The 20124-nt window shown below is 38.4% G+C and overlaps 1 protein-coding gene across 1 annotated transcript in view; it reads left to right on the top strand.

The window, feature by feature from the left end:
- The window catches only part of ZBTB10 (zinc finger and BTB domain containing 10), a 34484-nt gene extending 15940 nt beyond the window's left edge, over nucleotides 1-18544 (top strand). Inside the window, exons 3-5 of the mRNA XM_009570962.2 lie at nucleotides 3187-3360; nucleotides 5438-5613; nucleotides 8483-18544. Of these exons, the coding sequence (XP_009569257.2) occupies nucleotides 3187-3360; nucleotides 5438-5613; nucleotides 8483-8788 (656 nt within the window). The 3' untranslated portion in view covers nucleotides 8789-18544. The remainder of the gene's footprint in view (nucleotides 1-3186; nucleotides 3361-5437; nucleotides 5614-8482) is intronic.
- The last annotated feature ends 1580 nt before the right edge of the window (nucleotides 18545-20124 follow it).

Raw genomic sequence — 20124 nt, 5'->3', positions numbered from 1 at the left:
TGTGGTGCTTTTTTTTTCTCCCTCATTAGGGAGAGTCTGGTAGCTTTGAGGACAAATCAAACTTATTTCCTTGGATTTGTTTGACAGTTGCTTTTCAAAAGAGTCAGCAAGAAAATAGGAGCAGAATATACTGCCAAGACATTTAATTTGGTTGCCAGAGTATCTAGAATGGTTGGTGTGGTGTACTGTATTTGAAGATCTTCATCCTAAACGCCAGTCAACTTAACTGAAGCTCTAGCAGTTTCATGCAGCTTTTCAGGAATACATAACCTTGAAAGTTCTACTTACATTTAAATATAAGACTTGATGAAAAGGGGATGTGAAATGTTTACAATAGAACATCTTTTAATACTTTACCTGAGAGAGTAATTCAGGTACATACTTTATGAATTGACTTGTTTGCAGTGTTCATGATCTGGTCCTTGACCTTGCAGCATAGTCCAGAAATGTATGGATGAAGGCATTTTTTTGACTGTGAAGTCAAGAAGGGCTCCTTTACTCCTTTGTGAAAGTAGCTTGCTGAGTCTCGATACTGTTCAACATCTTCATCAGTCATCAGTATAGAAGGACAGAAGACTGTCTCAGGAAGTTTGCAGATGACATCTACTTGGTGAGAATGGTTGATATTCCAGAGTGCAAGGCTGGGCTGTTGTTCAGATGGACCTCAACAGTCTGTAAGAGTTGGCCAACAGGAACATTGGGATGCTGTGCAAAGACAAATGTCAAGTCCTGCATCTGGAAGTAACAACCTTGTGCATCAGTAAAGGCTGAGCGCTGAGTGGATGTGTAGTCACTCAGCAGAAGAGAACCAGGGGATCTTTGTGGGCAGCAAGCTGAACGTAAGCTGGTGATGCATCCTAGAGGCAATGAAGGGTAACCTCATAGTGGTGATATTAGCAAGAACATAGCTGGTGGACTGAGGGAAGCACTAATAATACCCCTGTACTCGGGACTGGCAAGACCACATTTGAAATCCTGCGTCCAGTTTAGGGCAGCCCCATACAAGAAAGATACCAGCAAGCTGGATGGAGTCCAGTGGAGGGACATAAAGGTGATTGGGGAGACAAAGATAGTGTTGTTCAAGGAGAGATTGAGGAACTGAATTTATTTAGTAGGGAGAAGGTTGAGGGATCTACCTGCTGTCTTCTACTGCCTTAAGGGGATGATAGAGAAAATTAACCCAGATGCTTTTCAGGGGTTACACAGTGATCTCTGCTGGATCCTGAAGCCTACTTTAACTTGGAGACAGCCTTCAGATCAAGTCATCTTTGTTCTTGCTCAGAGCTGTACAGCACTGCTTCCTCATGATGCCTTTCTTGTGTATTACAGAAGGAAACTTTACTGCTCACCTCAAAGGAATGCATGGTTGGCATGTCTATAGGGTATCTGTGTTCTATTGCTTGAGCTGCTGTGAGATGCCATTGCTGAAGTCCACAGCTCCAAATGAGTGTTAGGAGTTCTTGCCGCTTTTGGACATAAGGACAGCTATTAGAGTCAGCAATTTTTTTTTAAAAAAAGTTTTCCTCACTATTTTGTTTCTTGAAAAAGAGGGAGATGTATTCCCTTCCCCTCACATTTCTTTTTCTATTCCAAAATAGCTAGGTGGATGAGATAAATTACTGGGATTTCCCTTTCTTCATCCATTCAATATCTGCTTTTTAAAAGTTCCGATGGAATACCTAGTCCTGCAGTCGGGATCCAACTTTCCTTATCATTTGCCATTGGCTGACTGATAGAATAGAATTATAAGCTTCCTATTTGTTAATTGGTTTCCTCTTGAACTGTTGTCTTATGTTGCAGATGAAACCACTGCTGCTAACTAACACTGGCCGAGCAGTAAATGAAACTAATGCGTTTCTAATGCTGTGAGGACTTGTAATCTGTACATTTTTCCATTCAAACTGTAAGCTGCGAGTGTTTCAGTGTGCAGCTTACCACTAGCTGTGTTAAATTCCAGTTTACACTAACAGAATGTCCTTTCCCAGAGAAATCTTTAGGATGAGCAGTATTGGGACAAAGGAAAAAGTCTTTGGACCATTAAAATATACAGTCTCGGACTTGGTGAAAATGTATCTATTTGCTGTGAAGCCACTTGCAGGAGGTTTCACAACAGTGACATTGGGAATGCAGTGTAAAGACCTGAGCACCATCCAGACAAACAAAAGGAAGTCTGCCAGTTTCCACTGCAGTTTGTTTATTTAACAGTTGTGTGCCTGTGAGGAAAGTAATGGATTTATGAGTTCATGTTTTCCAACAAAATTCTGTCTTGGGGATTGGGAGGAAGATTGATTTGTGCTCTTGCCAGAAGAATCTTTGCCCCACAAATATGATTTTGTCAAGTGCCTAGCGCAGCTTTCTTTTGTACTATTTATAGTTCTCTATGCTGTGTAGTAGTGATTCCATATTCACTCATGCAATTCTTACATGTTACAAAAGTATACAGCTAAACAAGCAAGGATCTGTTTCTTTTTAAGGCACTGTTCACTTCTGAATGATTTTTTTCTTTTAAAGAGGAAAAAAAGTTACAAAGACCACAAACTCCGTGAAGCACTTGTTTAAAGACCAAATGTAAATATGCAATCTAGTCTTTTAAGCTGGTGTATTCCAAGTAATTATGGTCTCTTGAATTGATGTGGTTATAGACTAATGGAGATAATTATTCAGAATAAGATTTAGTCATAGCTGTAGGATACTTTACATAAATAAAGGTATTTAAAGCACTTTACATACCACTGAGGTATTTTAAGGCAAGTAAAAAAAAAAAAAAAAAAAATCACACCTCCAGTTTTGTACCAGCTACATGGCCTCTGGTGAACCAAATAAAGCCACTGCACAAAGCAGTTGTGAAGAGAATCCAGTGGGAAAAAAAATGTAGCCCTGTCATGATGATAGTGAGGGAGTAAACGCCCTAAATCATAGAAGTTGTTGTAATATGAAAGTCTTTGAATTTTTCTCAGGACTGGGAGAAGAAATGGTGCTGTGGAGAGTAGCTCAAAGGTCTAATTTCATTGACATTAGGAATGCAATTACTTCTTTATTTCAGTATTGAAAATTATGTGAAAAAAGATTATATTTGCTGTTTTAAGGTTCAAAACTTTTGTCACAGTTTAAAAAGGATATATATTTTGCTAAACAACATGACTAATGAGAATCTGGGAAGCTAAAGTGAGACTGTGTCTATAATAGGTACTTCAAGTGACTTCAAGTATGGACTGCTGCCGGGTCCTTCAAATGACTTCAAGTATGGGCTGCTACCGGGTCCTTCAAGTGACTTTAAGTACGGACTGCTGCCGGGTCCTTCAAGTGACTTCAAGTACGGACTGCTGCCAGAATCTTGGCCAAAAGATGCTTGGGAAAATGGCAAGTATATCTGATGGAAAGGAGGTTGTTTTTTGCCTCTGGTGGGCGTTCTTTGTCTTTGTCACTGCTGGTACTATATGATAAATTTGTTTAGAGATTTATAAGATTTAAGTGTTTACATACTCTTCATCCATATCATCTGGTTTTCTGCTTAATGTAAATAGGAGTCACTTCTTGGAGGTAGAAAAAGGAATTCAAATTTGTGGAAAAGTAAAAATGGAACATGATTCACATCTGCTCTTGAATTGTGTTTACATAGGAGGATACCAGAGGTCTTTAATGATCTGATGGCTTTTTTTTCCCCTGCCCTATAAGCTAGCTACACATAAATGAGCTTTGAAATTGAATGCTTGGATGATGAAGGTGCAAAGTTAAATGTAATTTTAGAAGTAGATCTTGGAGCATACTTGTTCCTATTAAAAACAAACATTTCATTACAGTAAAGGTTTTGAATTCAGTGCAGCCCTCTTCAGTTACATTTGTGTTGTTTCACCTACCTTTTTGCAGCTTGTGCGCCTTTCTTAGTAGTTGAGGCAAGGGATTATCTGTAATTATTTTTTTCTGCCTGAAAACATACCAAAACCACCACCACATCTAAAATAATTATTGCTAGATCCTTAAAATACGTAGTCCTCGGTAAAAAGAGGATCTTAGGGGCTGGGTAATAGTAATACCTGCCTTTTCTCTGTAACTTTGAGCCACTGGGATGTGGTTTATGGTTTACTTTAAACATTCTGGTTTTCACAGTGGAAGAAAATTGGCTCTTCAGAAGGTCAAATTCACTAGCAGACAAAGGATTAGAACTCCGGTGTTAGGAGATCTGCTTGTTCTGAAACCATTCAATTCCTATGTATCTTAAAGCCCCAGTGTCTGCCTGTTCATTGTAACCCGATGCTGTGTAAAAGACTGTGATTTAAAACCTTTTCTGAACTTATTTTTCTTCATTACATGACATTATGCTCACAGGCAGTGTGCATGAGTGCTCCGATGCAAACTTTTGAATAAAATTTAATTTTCGTGTTACGAGATTTTGAAGCTAAGAGGAGACGTCTTGGATATAGGCCTGCAGGGCCATGCATGTAATACAGTTGCTTTTACTTTCTTCCTGCCAGCGTGAACAACGTACTCATGTGATCACGTAACCTTAGCCAGTGCTTTTTGGATTCTTCTAGATGATTATGATCATGTTCATAAATTGTCTCACCTGTAGTAAGTTGAGTCAGTGCTCTGTTCTCAAAATAATCCTTGTTTCCTGTGTGGCTTTCATTGCTGTCAAAGCATCCTGTGCTTTTCTTCTGTTTCATACAGTAACGGGCAGCTGTAGTAAACCTGTTTTGCACGTATCTTTTGAGCAAGCTATGTTGTCCTTGGTCCAAGGACATGTAAATAGTGCTCTCCCATCAGAAGGAATAAGTAGGATATTGCTACTTCCAGAAGAGTTTTCTGCTCTCTCTGTTTTTCCTACCATTAGACCAAAATAGACTTTGAGGTAGAGAATAGCTAAGAGCTGAACCAATAACTTCCCTTTTTAGCTATTGCAGAATTATGCGGCCTCTTACTGTCCTACTCCTTTTGTCAATAGTCATTCTTGCTTAGTTACGCTTTCTTTATTTATTTGTAGAGTTAGATCTTGGCAGGCAGTTCCTGCACATAGTTCTAAATAGAATATTGAGAGAGAAGATTGTAACTGTCTAAGTGCTGCAGAGTTAGAGTTTTTTTTAATCCAGAATAGTGTTTTCTGGTATAGGTGGCCTCTAGAAAATAGAATACTTCCAACTTGTAGCTAACTTGCTCTGATTCATTAAATAAGACTTAGTTTCACAGAATTGATTTGTACTTGTCTAGTAAAAATTCCTTGGTTGCAAGCAGGTATTTTTCTAGCAGCAGGATCATACCTGCAGAACCTACCAGTATTTGTGGCTTCTGCAGGCAGGCATTTCCCTGCTTTGGCTCATGAAAAGTCATGTGGATGCTTTGTTGTTTTGGCACCAGTTTATTTTTGGGCACCAGGCAGAACACATTGAAAGAGGATTTTTGTGTTTCATGGTCTTTTCTCTTGATCCTTATTTTCTTGTAGGCGATTCCTCTGCTTTAATCATGAACAAGTTGAAGTGTCCACACTGTAATTATGTAGCCAAATACAGAAGAACACTAAAGAGACACTTGCTCATTCATACAGGCGTGAGATCTTTCAGTTGTGACATCTGTGGGAAGCTGTTTACTCGAAGAGAGCATGTAAAGAGACATTCCTTGGTAGGTAACCACAAGTGTGCGTGTGTGTGCATATGTACATGTGGGATTTTGTTTTTTGCAGATGTTTTGGTATTTGGAAGAATATTGTTCTGATTCGCCACAATGTAAATTGCTTTATCGTAATCTAAAATGGATTAATATAAACATCTCTGATAGCTGTAACCTCTCATGTTCTTAATAGAAAATGCAGTATTAAAGACAGTAGCTGGAATTCTGATAGAAATCATTTAAAGATGATTTTGAAAGTGATGTGATAGAGATGCAGTGTAATAAGTTGTTCTGTAGGTAGTGAAAGGGCATTTTGGCTTAACGTTGCATTGGAATAGCACGTCTTGTTCTATAATTCTGCACCACTATTTTCAGTGAGGACTCATTTTCAGTTAATCAGCACTTGCACAGTTTTGGGGTAATTCTGAAATGCTTATCTCTCAACTAGGCAAAGCTATAGTATAGTTTCTGCTTTAAGGTTTATGAAAGAATAAACAATATCTGAGATGTGGGAAGTAAACCCTCCTTCTAACTTGCATTCTACCAATACCATAATCAGCAGCTGAGCTTAGTCTGTCCTGTGTCTGTTGTGTAACTCGGGATTTGACTTGAGTACCGTTTATCTGAGGATCCAGAGGGAGCATTATCTGTCTTGAGTATTTTGCAGGTACTTTGTATATGTAAGGAAATTAGGAGACTTCATTATAATATTTACCCAAGGTGTGTTTTAGGGGTGTAATAAAAACAAGGTCATATTAATGGTGAGAAGTTAACAACGTTTCTCCAAGCTGTGATTTTAAAAAAAACTTAACCTCATTTTGCAACATGTTTTGCAGATACTCAAAATCTGTTAGTACATGGAGTGGGGTAAATTTAACTTCTCCATTTTGGTAGCTTTCTTTCCTCAGTCCTTTGAGATTTGGTGGACCATCTTGCTCCCTCATGAAGGTGTTCCATAAGTCTCCATAGTGTCCTTGCAGTTAGCTTTGTTAGCGAGTAGAAGAAGTGCTTGTGAGCTTCCAAATTTTAATGCAGAAACAGAAAAGCTTTTGGTGTAAGTCTTCTTAACTTCCCTTTCTAGCTTGTGCTATCATGAAACGTACTTTCTGTTAGCCAGTAATAATATTAAAAGCTAGTAATAATATTAAAAGTGAATAATAACCTCATTCATATCAGAGTATAATTCTAGAAGGTATTTATAAGACTACTGTAATAGTTTTAAGTATTCCTTGAACTGCTCTGCAGGCAGGGAAGGCATCTCTTAACAGCTTCTACATAAGTTTTAGAACCAACATCTTTCTTAAGTTCCACTGGACTTCTCTCATCTTAGATGCACATCTTTCCACCCATACCTCCTGGCGATGGCTTAGATGCCTGAAGGCACAGGAACGCCTATGATGTTAGAGTCTGAAGGACTTGTCTGTGGGTGACTGGCGTGATGGGTGCCGGGATGGTACAGGGCAGCTCTGGGGCTAGGTAGTGAGGTTAGGTCGTTAGCACCTTATCAGCGATGATACTGTGTAGCACATACCAGCAGGTACTTGTGCTTCTTCCTTTTGTAGCTCACCAGAGAGCAACAGTGGGTGGTAGTTGGTCTACCTGTCTTGCGGTATCTGACTAGGTCTTGTAGCCGAAGACGTTTTTTCCACTCCAGGAAAAGAGAAATTCAGACAGGGTGAAAATGGCTACAGAACACTGTGCTTTAACTGAAGTGTGCTCTCCCTGATGGATTCAGAGCACCTTCCCTCCCCCATCCCCTGCCCCATTCATTGAACAAACACCTTCAACATTCTACTTTGTGTGAAATAAGTCCAGAGGCTAAGGAAAAAACATGTAGTATCAGCTGTACAGATTATACAGCAGGACTAAAGTAACTGTTTGTGTCTTGACCTTGTTTTTTTCCCCCAAGCTGAGTGGTATGCTCTTTTATCTGAAATAGCAACTTTTTCAATGTGACTTCAAACGAGATAGAATCATAGAATCACCAGGTTGGAACGGACCCACTGGATCATTGAGTCCAACCATTCTTAACAATCCCTAAACCATGCCCCTCAGCACCACATCCACCCGTCTGTTAAACACTTCCAGGGAAGGGTGATTCAACCACCTCCCTGGGCAGCGTGTTCCAGGCCCCAATGACCCCTTTCCGTGAAAAATTTTTTCCTGATGCTGGATCTTTAAGCATATAGTTGTACTCTGCTCTGGGGACACCAGATAGAAGAAAGAATCTTCCACTTATTTTTCCAAGATGGTAACTATTGTAAGTGGTTTCTGAGTTCAGTTACTTGTACAAGTAACATACTCCCAAATTAAAAATTAAGATTTTGTTTAGTCAAGTTGTTTAGTCGAGCAGCAGCCTTTAATTTTACACACAAGCTCACTCCTACATACAGGACAAGAAATTCACTGAAGGGACCTTCAAAGATGTTGTTAGGTTTGGTTGTCTTGGGAGGGAGGTGGTGTGGAAGAAGGATATTGCTCTTTGCATTCACACAGAATATAATAACTCTTGCTTATTCTTAATGTTTCTAGGGCTTAAAATTGTGAAGGCAGTTTTCTAAATGCGGTATCATCCTGTGTGCAACAAGTGCTTAGGTTGTTCTTATTGCTTTTAAGTATTGTTCTGTGCGGTGAGTAGACATAAAATGAACGCTTGCCTGCCTACGGAACAGGCAGCTACTCGACCCTGCTAAACAGCAAGCAGGTAGTTCAGTCAGAGGCAACAGCTTATTTAGTCAAAATTGATCTCTGGTAGTACTGGTCTCTCTCTGAACAGTGTTGGGGTATTTTTTGGAAGAATTAGAAAAATGGAGTTTTGTATTGGTAATTATTAATAGTTTTCTAGTACTATGTTTTCAGCTGTTAATATTCTCTTCCATAGGTGCATAAAAAGGATAAAAAATACAAATGTATGGTGTGTAAGAAGATCTTCATGCTAGCAGCCAGCGTTGGAATAAGACATGGATCACGACGTTACGGAGTTTGTGTAGACTGTGCAGATAAATCTCAACCTGGAGGGCAAGAGGGAGCAGACCAAGTGCAGGACACAGACTTCCCTAGGGATGAAGAATATGAGGAAAATGAAGTGGGAGAAGGTGATGAGGAGCTTGGTGATGATGTAGAAGAACAGAATGACCAGTCTCGATGGGATGAATCTGGGGAAGTTTGTATGCCTTTGGATGACTGACAGAGCATATGACTTCAGGGTGCTGCATCTGAACACTATATGGATTGACTATTTGAATTTTTGGACTGAAGGCTTGCAAAATATGGTACAGGCTGGATGGTAGTTACATTGCTGTGAAAAATGTAGGGTCAAAGCCTTATAGCAAAAAAGGATTATTAATTTTTTTATGATATTTGCACAGGACTGTACAGCATACAACCATTTGGTTGAATTATACAGAGTCCTCACATCTACAGTCAGTTATCAAATGAAAAATGTATTTTTTATTATTTATAGGATATAGCTACTTGGGTCCTATTCAGACATAGTAGTAACTGTACTTGTTACACATTCATGTATCTGTTAACATGAATGAAGAAAATTGCAACTTGGTATGGAAGTAGAGCGTTCTGAAATCCACTTGTACTTTGTCAGTGAACCAGTGAAGCTAATTTGGGCTAGTGGCTCTTCTTTCCACAAGCATGTCTTTGCCATACAAACCTTACCTCTCTCATACCCTGACAGGTGAAAGCCAATCATTTAAATATGCATCACAGATAATGCCAACGCCATACTGAAATTTGGTTTAAAATTTTTGACTCTATGCTGGCAGATGGTGTAGGTAATAGGCACTGGAGAAGTTAATAATGGCATTAATTTAGTGTCTGTTCTTCACAGTTATGAATTTTCAAGGGGGTTGTTACTGAATCATCAGTTCGAAAATGATCCTTCAGAAGAAATGGCCAATAGTGAAAACAATAGACTGATCAGAGCCTGGGTAACTTCTGCCACTTAGTCAAAAGAGATAGTCGTGCTGAAAGCTATCCAATGTAGTAATGTTTTGTCCCTTCTCTTAGGCCCCCTCCTCTCAAACTTTTTTTACTTCCCCAATACCTCAGTCCCACAGAATGAAAATACAAGGAATGGAGAAAGTGTCATATTAAACAACTCTTTGGTTGATAATTTCTTACTTGTCTGGTCTTTGGCTAGTTTGTGATGTGAATTGGTTACTAGGCTATTGTGCCCATCGTTTGTCATTAAACTGAACACACTATTTTTTATTCTTTTGTACTTAATGGGTGGTTGCTAGTGTTTAATATAAACCAATTACATTTAACGTGACTTAATTTGCTGGATTTTTTTTTTAATAGTAAAACAAAAAGTCCAAAGCAAAGCAATGTTCTTTGAATTGTCTGCTTTTCAGGATGATGTGCTCCTTACACTCTTCATTTCAAACTTTCTAGGAGGCATTGAAGCTTGAATTTTTGTAGCCATGTGGATTTTTTTTCCTAAGCTTGTCATATGATTTCAGGTCTCTGAAGGGAAGAGGGCATCACACACTCTATCCTAAACTCCTCTATCTAGCCTAAGGCAAGTCAATTCAGGCAGTCATTGGAACAATAAATCTGATGTACTATTATGTCACAAGAAGTAAGTATGCAGAGCATTTACATGACACATAGCTAGGCCAGTGTAACAGTACTGTATAAAAAAAGTGGACAGTCACCATATTTTTCAGCTTTTGTTTAATTTTAAAATGAGTATATTTTTTCCTATTTTATATCAGAGAACTAAATTATGGTAGTTGTGTGGATAACTTTGAACTATGCTTTGAAGGACAGAATCTTAACGGTGCTCCATCTGATCTAAGTTGGTATGTATTTAAAGAGACAAGCTTTACTGTCACCCTTTACATCAGTAGAACAGTAACATAATGTTAAGACATTGTTTTTGCTGATTGAAGCTGAGATAAATTTGAACTACAGTTATATGGGAATTAAAATGCTTTTTTTATATCATCCACTTGTTTCATTGGTAGTTCCACATCATTGTAAACCTGGCAGACGATTAGGGGTTTTTTTTGGGAGGGCGGGGTGAGTGGGTTGCCTTTTTTTACACTGAAGAATACATCCTATTCTCATTGTTCTAGACTGAAATGAGTAATGTGTAATTCTGGTGGGGTCCAAAGTAGAAATTAGTTGGGCAAAGATGATATGAATGAAAAAGTATTTTAAACGTTAAAGTAATGTTCTGCTTTGTGAATATGTAAGTATAGCATAAAGACTTTTTCCATACCATTTATCCCCTTTAAAAACATAGTTTACAATTGGTAGATCTGTCTATATATATAAATATATATATATATATCTGAAATTCACCTAAATCTGCTTTATTAGAATACTGCTCACTTAATGCTTAGAAACTGGACCTGGCTCTACATTCTTAATGTATTTTCCTCTTTTTTTGTTTTGTTTTGTTTTTCTTTCTTCAAGGTATGAACTTATTCTCTTGGAACTGAATCTTCTTTTGCTACTTAAATCATTTATGTATATCTGGTAAATTATGACCAAATTTGTTGTTAGACTGCATACAGTAAATTGAAATATACACTTGGTACACTACAGAATTGTTGTGCTTTTGTTCTGGTTATATTTGGAAAAGCAGGCTTCAATAGAAATTACTGATACAAGTATTCAGTTATTTTTCACTGGCCTTAATGTGCTGTTGCATTGTGACAATCGCTATTTTCCTTGGTAATACTTCAGCTTCTTGCTTGTAGAAGTTGCGTGTGATTGCCCTGGTAGGATTGGAGGTGTAGAGATGACTACAGAGATGTGATTCTAGCTCTTTAGTAAACTTTAGTTTAGTGTCGATCCACTGTTGCATTGGAGAACCAGAAGAATTTGTTTGGATGCTCTCTGCAGTCCAGATTTTGAACTGCTTATTCAGAAGTTATTTAACATATATTACTGTGATTGAGGCGCTCTAAAGTAATAAAAGTAAACTTCCTCAGAATTAAAAACGACAGCTCAAGTTTCCTTAATATTATAAAAAGTAGGAGGAGATTTCTTTTTGCACTAGAAATCATTTTCCCTTTAAGAAGTGCTGGAGCTATGCAGTAGTAACACTGTCTAGTTTGGGGTTTTTTTTGATTTTGAGTTTTTTTCCCTATTATTAACAGAATAAAGACTAATGCCCTCACACTGTCTTCCTTATGAAATCATTGAATCATTAGGTTGGAAAAGACCTTTGAGATAATCAGCTCCAACCATACCTGTCCACTACTAAATCATGTCCCCAGGCACCTCATCTACCTGCCTTTGAAACATCTCCAGGGATGTTGACTCAACCACCTCCATGGGCAGTGTCGTCCAGTGTTCCTTTCTGTGAAGAAGTTTTTCGTAATGTCCAATCTAGTCTTCCCCTGACGCAGCTTAAGGCCGTTGCCTCTCATCCTATCACTTGGGAGAAGAGACACCCACCTCTACAACTTCCTTTTGGGAAGATGTAGACAGTGATAAGGTCTCCCCTCAGCCTCCTTTTCTCTAGGCTAAACAACTCTAGTTCCCTCAGCCTCTCCTGGTAAGACTTTTTCTCCAGCCCCTTCATCAGCTTCATTGCTGTTCTTTGGACACGCTCCAGGACTTCAATGACTTTTTTTATAGTGAGGGACCCAAAACTGAACCATGGTATTTGAGGTGTGGCCTCAAAATAAAAAGGTATTTGGTCTTTCATTTTGTCTTCTGATTAAACACTTCTCAAACCAAATGTCTGAGACTTCCCTGTTTGGGGCAATGCCATGTAAGGAGTTTTATGAAAAGAGTTGCGTTTTAAGACCAGACAAACGGAGTTGTGATATTGGGATTCCCCCCTTTCTATGGGTCTTCTTGTGTTCTGGTATCTTCAAGCAGTGGCTGTTATCTTTTAGAAATAAAAATACAGAGCCCTTTCTGTCAGGGAGCTGTGGTGCAGGACAGAAAATTTAAATCAATAACTAAATTCTTTGATTAGAAATTCCTGTTGAAGTAGGTATGAAGCAAAGAACGCAGGCAATGCAAAGTGTGTTGTCTTAAGCCAATGTTACTACAATGCAATAGCAAGCATTTTTTGTTTGTGATGTCGGATGCATCTTGCAAGAAAAATGGTATTTTTTCATTTTCAATTGCGTAGAAAGTGTTCACAGTTGAGTTTTCAAACAGATCTTTTAAGATGAATCACTTTCTGAAGTGAAACCAGTTTTGAAAGCCAGTACTGCTACTTGTTTGTCCACACAACATTGCACTCTTAAGAAGTGTGAGTTGAAGTTACTGGCCCCTACAGTATATGCAGTTATATTTTGAGACATGCATACTTCTGCAAATGCACAGTTTTTGGGTATTACTACATGCCCCTCTTCCTTCTGAAGAGCATGTTACCAGGTGAAAAAAAAGTCTGGGACCAGGGCAGTGGCATGTGGTAGGCTTCTAGTTGTAGGTCACAGCAGTAATGCTGTTAGTGGGAGATGCTTTCTTTGCCTAGCTTTAAGTTGGTAAGGCTTTTAATAGGATTTTCTTTAATGAGGCCAATCTCTGTGGCTGGTTGCTTTCAGTTTTGTTTTGCTTGACTTTTTCTGCTCTTGCCACTCGGTAACACAAGTCTCCCACCCATTCTAAAATATTTCCATAGTCGGCTGACTCCATGGAGATGCAGAATTTCAGTCTGCTAGAACTGTACCTTATTGGCTGTTCCTTTGTACCGAGTTTCACTTAAATGGCTTTGGAAACTGATAACAGAAATGAAAGCAAGATAATCTACACCACCAGCCTAAAAAACGTGTGCCAAAAGAAAGTGAAAAAGGAGAAGAACGTTGAATGCAACGTAGTAAGAAAAAGGCTTTTGGATTGGAGTTGTTGCAGCTGCTCTGGTTTGCTACTTGAATCTTTCAGACAATTTGCTGTTTTTCTCTAGTACAATTTGGTGGTGACCTTCTGATGAAGAAGCTATGCAAGAAGCCCAGTTTTGAGTTTATTTGGTGTTTTCAGGCTGTGGCTGTGGCTCAGGCTCTGCAGAGGGATTACCACTGAATAGTTTTCTGTAGATATTGTACCATATACCCTTCTGTTAGTATCCCTCTTCACTGTGTAACCTATTACTTGCTTTTTTAATTTGATAAGTGTTTGCTCCTTAGAATTGAGGTTTACCTTTTATATGTTTTCAAAGCACATAACCATGTTTCACTAAACAGTATGGTAAAGGTTAAATATTGACATAATGGACAAAAAGAAACAAGCTGGGCTTTATATAGTGTCCTTTAACGAACCTGTAATAAAAAGTCTTTTGTAATAAAGTACAGGTTTGAATCCAGGGGCAGGGGCATTGCCGAGCTGAGCCCTTTGAGATGTTGAAGATCCCACATACAATTCACTGTGGGTTTTTAAAATACTTCTATGGGAGAAAAAAAGAAAAAGTAAAAATATACTAAATATACTGTGACTTAAACTGGAAAATAAAATTGGCTTTAAATGTACTTTGTATTTAACATTATTTCAATTTGAAGGAAGTGTTTAAAATAAGTTATGCATAATGTTTTGCCTACCTGAATTGATCTCGATTAGCCACTTCAAAATACAGACACGAGTGATTTCTCACTAACATATTGGTATGTAAACATAGTTTCAAGTCTTATGGTAGTGTGTGCACCAGTCTTTTGAGTTACCATACTGCAAATAAATTTTAAAATTTAACTATTCTATCTATTTTTATCTGTGCCCTGCCTCCTCACCCTCTACAAGCAGATGTGGAAAGATTTCTTTGGGTGGATAAGTGTTAACATATGGTCATTTGCTGCAAATTAATTAATTTCTGCTTCTGGCGTAAAATAGAATTTAGAGAAAATAGAATTTATTTTAAGGTTGCATTTTAAACTTCACATACGATAAGGCAGATTGCTCTAAGATAACTGGTTTCCAAAAACCAGCATCCCAGACATGATGGGTATATCTAAGATTGGATTTTAGACAAACTTCAACACAGCATTGAAGAGATGGGGATGCTTCAGACACAGTCTAAGGCATACCAGAAGGGCTGGATCCTTGCAGAAATGCAATTGTACTGTGTGTGCCCAAAACCTTTGCTGTTGTGTTTTGTTCCCTCTCTCCAGCCCAACCTACCTGAGATGCTTGGAAAAAGTGATTTCACCTGGGTTACTCAAAAAGCTTCCTGACTGAGAGATGCTGAATGTGTGTTTGAGCTGATCCTTTAGCTTCTGTTGCCTCCTTAAATAAGTGTTATTTTTGGTAGGTTAGGCACACATGGGTTCCGTCAGTTAAGAAATGATCAGACCTGTCAGTTCTTTCAAGGATTTGAAAACTTCAAGATTTTGTTTGCCTTCTAGAGAAATTTTTAGGTTCGGTGTCCTGGCTAGATAAGGCAGCTTATAGGTGTTGATTCGGATGATGCAGTCTTCTGAAGACCAAAGCCTTTCTCTGATCAGCTTTCCTTATGAGGCAGCTCTGCACAGTTTACAGTTTTATCTGATACACAGTAATGCGTGTAAGAAAAGTGTCTTGTGGGGGGAGAGTAGCTGGTTTTGAGAGGATCTGGAAGACCAACTTGTAGGCCGCTGGACAAACCTGTATTACTTTTAAAATCACATAAATGGTGTTTCTCAGGGAAATCTTTAAAGGCCTGAATATATTTTTAGACTTGTGAATTAAATGCTATGTAGCTACATGATACTTTTTTTGTTATATTTATGTAAACTATTATGTTTTGTCGAAGTATGCGAGGAAAAGAGCTTCAGATTCTACAGGAGAGCATTAACTTTGTAGCCAGAAAGGAGCAGCAAAAGAATAAATGTTTGTTAGAATTCAGCAAATTCAGTCTAATTAGATAAGAATTAACATTGGGAAGGCAAGCAGTTGTAGAAGACTTGCAAGTTTGTAACAGGGTCATGAAAAAAGCCAGTATTGACTGAAAATGGTCTGTAGCAGCTTTCTATTGGACTTGAAGTCTAGCTGCATTTATCAAAGACAGGAAAAGATGCTTATCTTAGCAGCATAGTTGAGATGATGCTGCTGTAAAACCCTTAACTCTTGAAATGCCGGCCTTTAAAGAATAGGTCTAACATGAAACTTATAAGCAGTCAACCTCTTTTTAGCCCTTTAACTTAAAAACACAGGATTACCTTTTAAGAGAGGCTAAACTTGTGCTGAGAAACAGCCCAACTTCTTTTTAAATAAAATAAAGGGGCTTGAGCACATAAGCGATATCACCTTTATGCCTTTATTTCCAAAATTCATACAGTAGAAGCACAGTGCTAGTTCAGTTCATTCAAAGAGTTTTAGTGATACTGAATGCCAAAGCTGTCAGCTTGATAGGAAACTGTAGCTGCATGCTGTTCCTTTTAACTCGTAAATGCCTATGAGCTTGGAAAGGTTGCTTTTATCAGTCAGTGTTTGCTGCGTTCTCCCAGGATACTGTCTCCCTAGGTTACATTTTGTTTAAAGAAGCCTTAAGTTCTGTTTCCTGGGTGAAGACTGAAAACATTATCAGTGAAGAAATGCTATGAAAGAAATCCTACTTGGGAATGCTTTCCTTGTGTTTCTCATATTGAAATATGAGATTGAAATTTGAAATACTGCTTTAACTGAAAAATCCTTAAATTACTTAAAGTAACTGTTATTCTTAAAGAATAAACTGTTAAAAGCACCTGCATGTGCTTTTCAAATATTGTCATACCATCTTTCTGCAAGTTCTCTGTATCCATTTGAAAAATCACACTACTGAGGTTGTAGGATACCATACTAATGTGTCTCTGTTTTGTCTTCTTTCTCAGAAATCAAGGCAATTGGAAAAGGCTGAGGGAGTGGAAAGGTTTATCTTTAACTTCTGAGTAACTGGAGTTTAGGAAGATGCTTGTTTTTAAACCTCCCTGAGACTTAATATACTGAGAGTTTTTAAACTGCATGGAATGTATACCGTTGCTCTAGATAAGCTTAGGAAAATCACCATTGTGTGTGTTTGTTTGGGTTTTATTTGCGAAACTACAGGAGTTGCAATCTCAGTCATCTTTACCTGTGCTCCTCTCATGTAATTTACAACTTTAGAGGGTCTACTCTCTTTCTGGAAATGGCAAGATACGAATATACAGTGTTCCCAAAGAACTCAGTAGCCATTTATATTGAAAGGTATTATTCTGCCCTATATTCCTCCTGTAATGATTGATGCTTTTTAATGTCTGGAAGATGTGGAAGGGGGCATGGCATCTTCTGTATGTGTAGGGAACACAACTGTTTATCTGTCATATCTATTGCCCTTGGAATCCTCTGAAGCATTTTAGTTTTGAAAGCTGAATAGCAGTCCAAAGAGACCGCCAGTCAGTCTGAACTGGTGTGGTAACTGTTGCTTGTACACCATCTAAGTTAATAAAAGGATGATCTCGCTATAGTGCCGCACAAGTCTTAGCTGTACTTGTCAGTATTTGCACTGCTTTAGTAACGTAGCTGTCGAAGTGGCAGTTGCCTGATGGCAACGTTTGACAGGGCTTTTAAAAAGCCCTTTTGTTGTCCATTTGTGCGGTGGCCTCCTGGGTATTCTCAGGGAGGTTTTTTCACCCGTGTATGCCTCTCCGCAGTTACATCCTTGTCTCTTTTTGCTGCGATGCCTCTTAACGCTCTCTTGAAGTACTGAGGAAAAGGCTATTCAAGAGCCTAAGCACTGGAGTACCTGTGTAAATCTGGTGTTTAATGAGAATTATTGGAAGTTCCTCCTCCTCCTCTTTGATGTAAGTTTAGAAAAGAATCTAAAGCTAAATGTGGTTTTAAGTTACCACATCAAATGATTTAACTTCAGAGTGCATTCATTGTGATGGATGGTGACTCATTTCTTTATCATCTCAGGATAAAATCTCAAACAACTTCTCTCTAAGAAACACTTGTGCCTGTTTATCTTGCACCAAATACTTTCTGTGTACAGGCTGGAATGCTTCAGTTGAGCTCGGTTACTATCGTTTCTCTGCCTCTGTTGGCTGACTCCGAAGTGATTCTCTAGATCCACAAGTTGACTTCCTTGCCAGAGACAGAAAAACTCTGGGAAGGAGTTTTGTAGGGAGAACCCCAGTGGGGTTAGGGAGAAGTTGGGTCTGCTTAGCATGAGCTGATAATTGCAAAACACGCTTGATTTTACTCAATGAAATCATCATTAAGAATTAAATAATGGAAAAAGAATCATGCAATTACTTAACATAAGGCTCTTCTACTGGGCGAGGTGGGTTTTCCTGTGACACTGCCTTGCTTTTGCTGATGTTAATGAAGGTGATTGGCTTTCCCCACACCTTCTGAAAGTACAACAGTTATAGTAAATGCTGAAGGTATATACACCATGGACATGGGCCAAAAACCTGACTGTAAATTGCCCACAAATTTGGTGTCTCCTGAAGATTGCTAACATGCTAGAAAACTTAATAATTTGTGAGCAAATAAACAATAGCTTTTAATTGTGGATATGATGCCACTCTTGTAAAACGTTTTAAGTGAAGTATCTTAAAATGTAGGAGATTTTTTTAATGTAATGATATTTGGAGCTATATTGCACTAATGTAAATTGCTGCAAGTCGTTTGTATTTCTGCAACTTGATATCAGGCTTTCAAAAGCAACATGTTTAATATCAACAAGTAACCACCTGATTGCTGGACATAGAGCCTGCCAGTCAGTTCTGTAATGAAGAATGGCAGGAAACAATGGAAAATATCATAGGAGATGGAACCCTCGGTTTTGGCACAGCAGGGAGGAGGACCCCTGCTTTTAAGAGTTCCTTTCACAGTAAAACTGCGTGGAATTAGATTTATGTACTTTGGAAGGCGGAAGAACTGAGTCAGCCCTGTAGGAATTTGAACTTTTGTGCTAGGGCGCATGGATATTTCAAGTCTGAGCTTACACCGCATCCCTTCTAACAGTCCATAAGGACTTTGTTAGTACCTTACAGGATTAAGTCTGCAACCTGTTGTTGGGATGTGAAGGTCATATTATGTTTTGAAATGTGAAGGTCAAATTTTGTTTTGAAATTGACTTAAATTTCCAACATTAATTATTTTAAAGCTGCTTCTGTGTAAGTATTTGAGAATCCAGTGTTTGACACCTTGTGTGTCATCAGTACTTAATGCAGTTGACATAAAGAAGGTAAAATATGCAGTACCTTTTCTCATGCAACAGGGGCTGCTTCTTTCATCTTGCACTTGTTGCTTCAGCAAGCCTGAGCTCAGGTTGCCTTACTTGGTTCCTGTACAGGAGGCCAGTTCAGAGTTGCTCTTTCAAATGCAGCTGCTCTCCACCTTTGAGCTGTTTTTCTCGTACCAAATCAAACATCAAACTCATGCCATGTTTAGTTCAAGCGGTAAGCATATATTTTGAAACTGCATATCTTTTGCATTCTACCAAATTTTTCTCTTAAAAGAAAAGCTTCTTGGTGTTTTTCAGGTGCTAAAATAAAGGCTGTTCCTCAACATTTCACCTTTCATTGCCCAAGCAATGTCTTATTAAAGCATTTAATATTAATGTAATATCAGCTTTGCCTTGAAGCAGTCTCTAGTGGTTCTGTGCCAAAACGTGTGCCTTCAGGCACAACTGTAATTATGAATAAAACATGGTACAAAATGCAGTTGTATTAAAAGAAGTGCAGCAGGTATTTGGGGCTGGTGAAGTGGAAGAAATCAAAAGCATTGCCAGTCAGCTTTGTGATATGGAAAGTTTCTCTGAAAGCTTGGCCACGTCCTCCTTGTTTGCTTGCCGGCAAGAAGCAACGCTTGTCCTCTGTAGTGTGTGGTTTACTCCTTAGCCTCATCTCTGAGGGATAAAAAGCAAGTACTTTGGGTGTCCTACTTTCTCTCCAGGGAAAGTTATTCTTTTGAGCTTGCTGTTATTTAATTTGCACCTTTCCTTAAGTAGCGTGGGGAAGAGTATGACAGTTGTTGAGATGTATTTATGAACGTCATGAGAGACGGTGCATGTTCAGTTTGATACAGAGCTCTCTGTTACCTTGTAATAGAGATGACATGTTAAGTAGGTACATGGATGAGATTCAGTATTGGCAGATTTTATGTCAAGTCTGTACAACTATTGCTTCCTGTCAGTTTTAGCAGAGTTGGTGACTGATGTGATTAATTCATTGGTATCCTGTATCTTCTGCTGTTACCAGCTGAAAAACAAGGGGCAGGGATTCAATTTCTGATTTTAATCCTTTTTATGATGTTTGCTGGCTAAGCTGCCAGTTCTAATAAGCTACTTTACTCTTAAGCTTTATCAGTTTGCTACTACTGTTGTTAAATCTAAGTAAAGTACAAATCAGCCTTGTCAGATCATCATGATTTAAAATGAATAATGAGGGAATTGGCACGGATACTATGGAAAGGACAAGTCTGCTTTTATTCAAGTCTGGCTTGTTTAGAAATTACTGGACTCAGGCATCTATTATAGAACAATTATTTTCTGAAAACTTATCCATGCCCAGTTTCACATGCTTCTGATCAATTTTTCTTGTATTTCAGTAAACTATAAAACGATTCAAACAATTTTTCTCTAGGCCCCACCCACTCCCAGCT

The sequence above is a fragment of the Cuculus canorus genome, chromosome 2, assembly GCF_017976375.1.
Source record: "Cuculus canorus isolate bCucCan1 chromosome 2, bCucCan1.pri, whole genome shotgun sequence".
Lineage (NCBI taxonomy): Eukaryota > Metazoa > Chordata > Aves > Cuculiformes > Cuculidae > Cuculus > Cuculus canorus.
The sequence above is the reverse complement of the archived record's forward strand: the minus strand, read 5'-3'. Positions and strand labels throughout refer to the sequence as shown.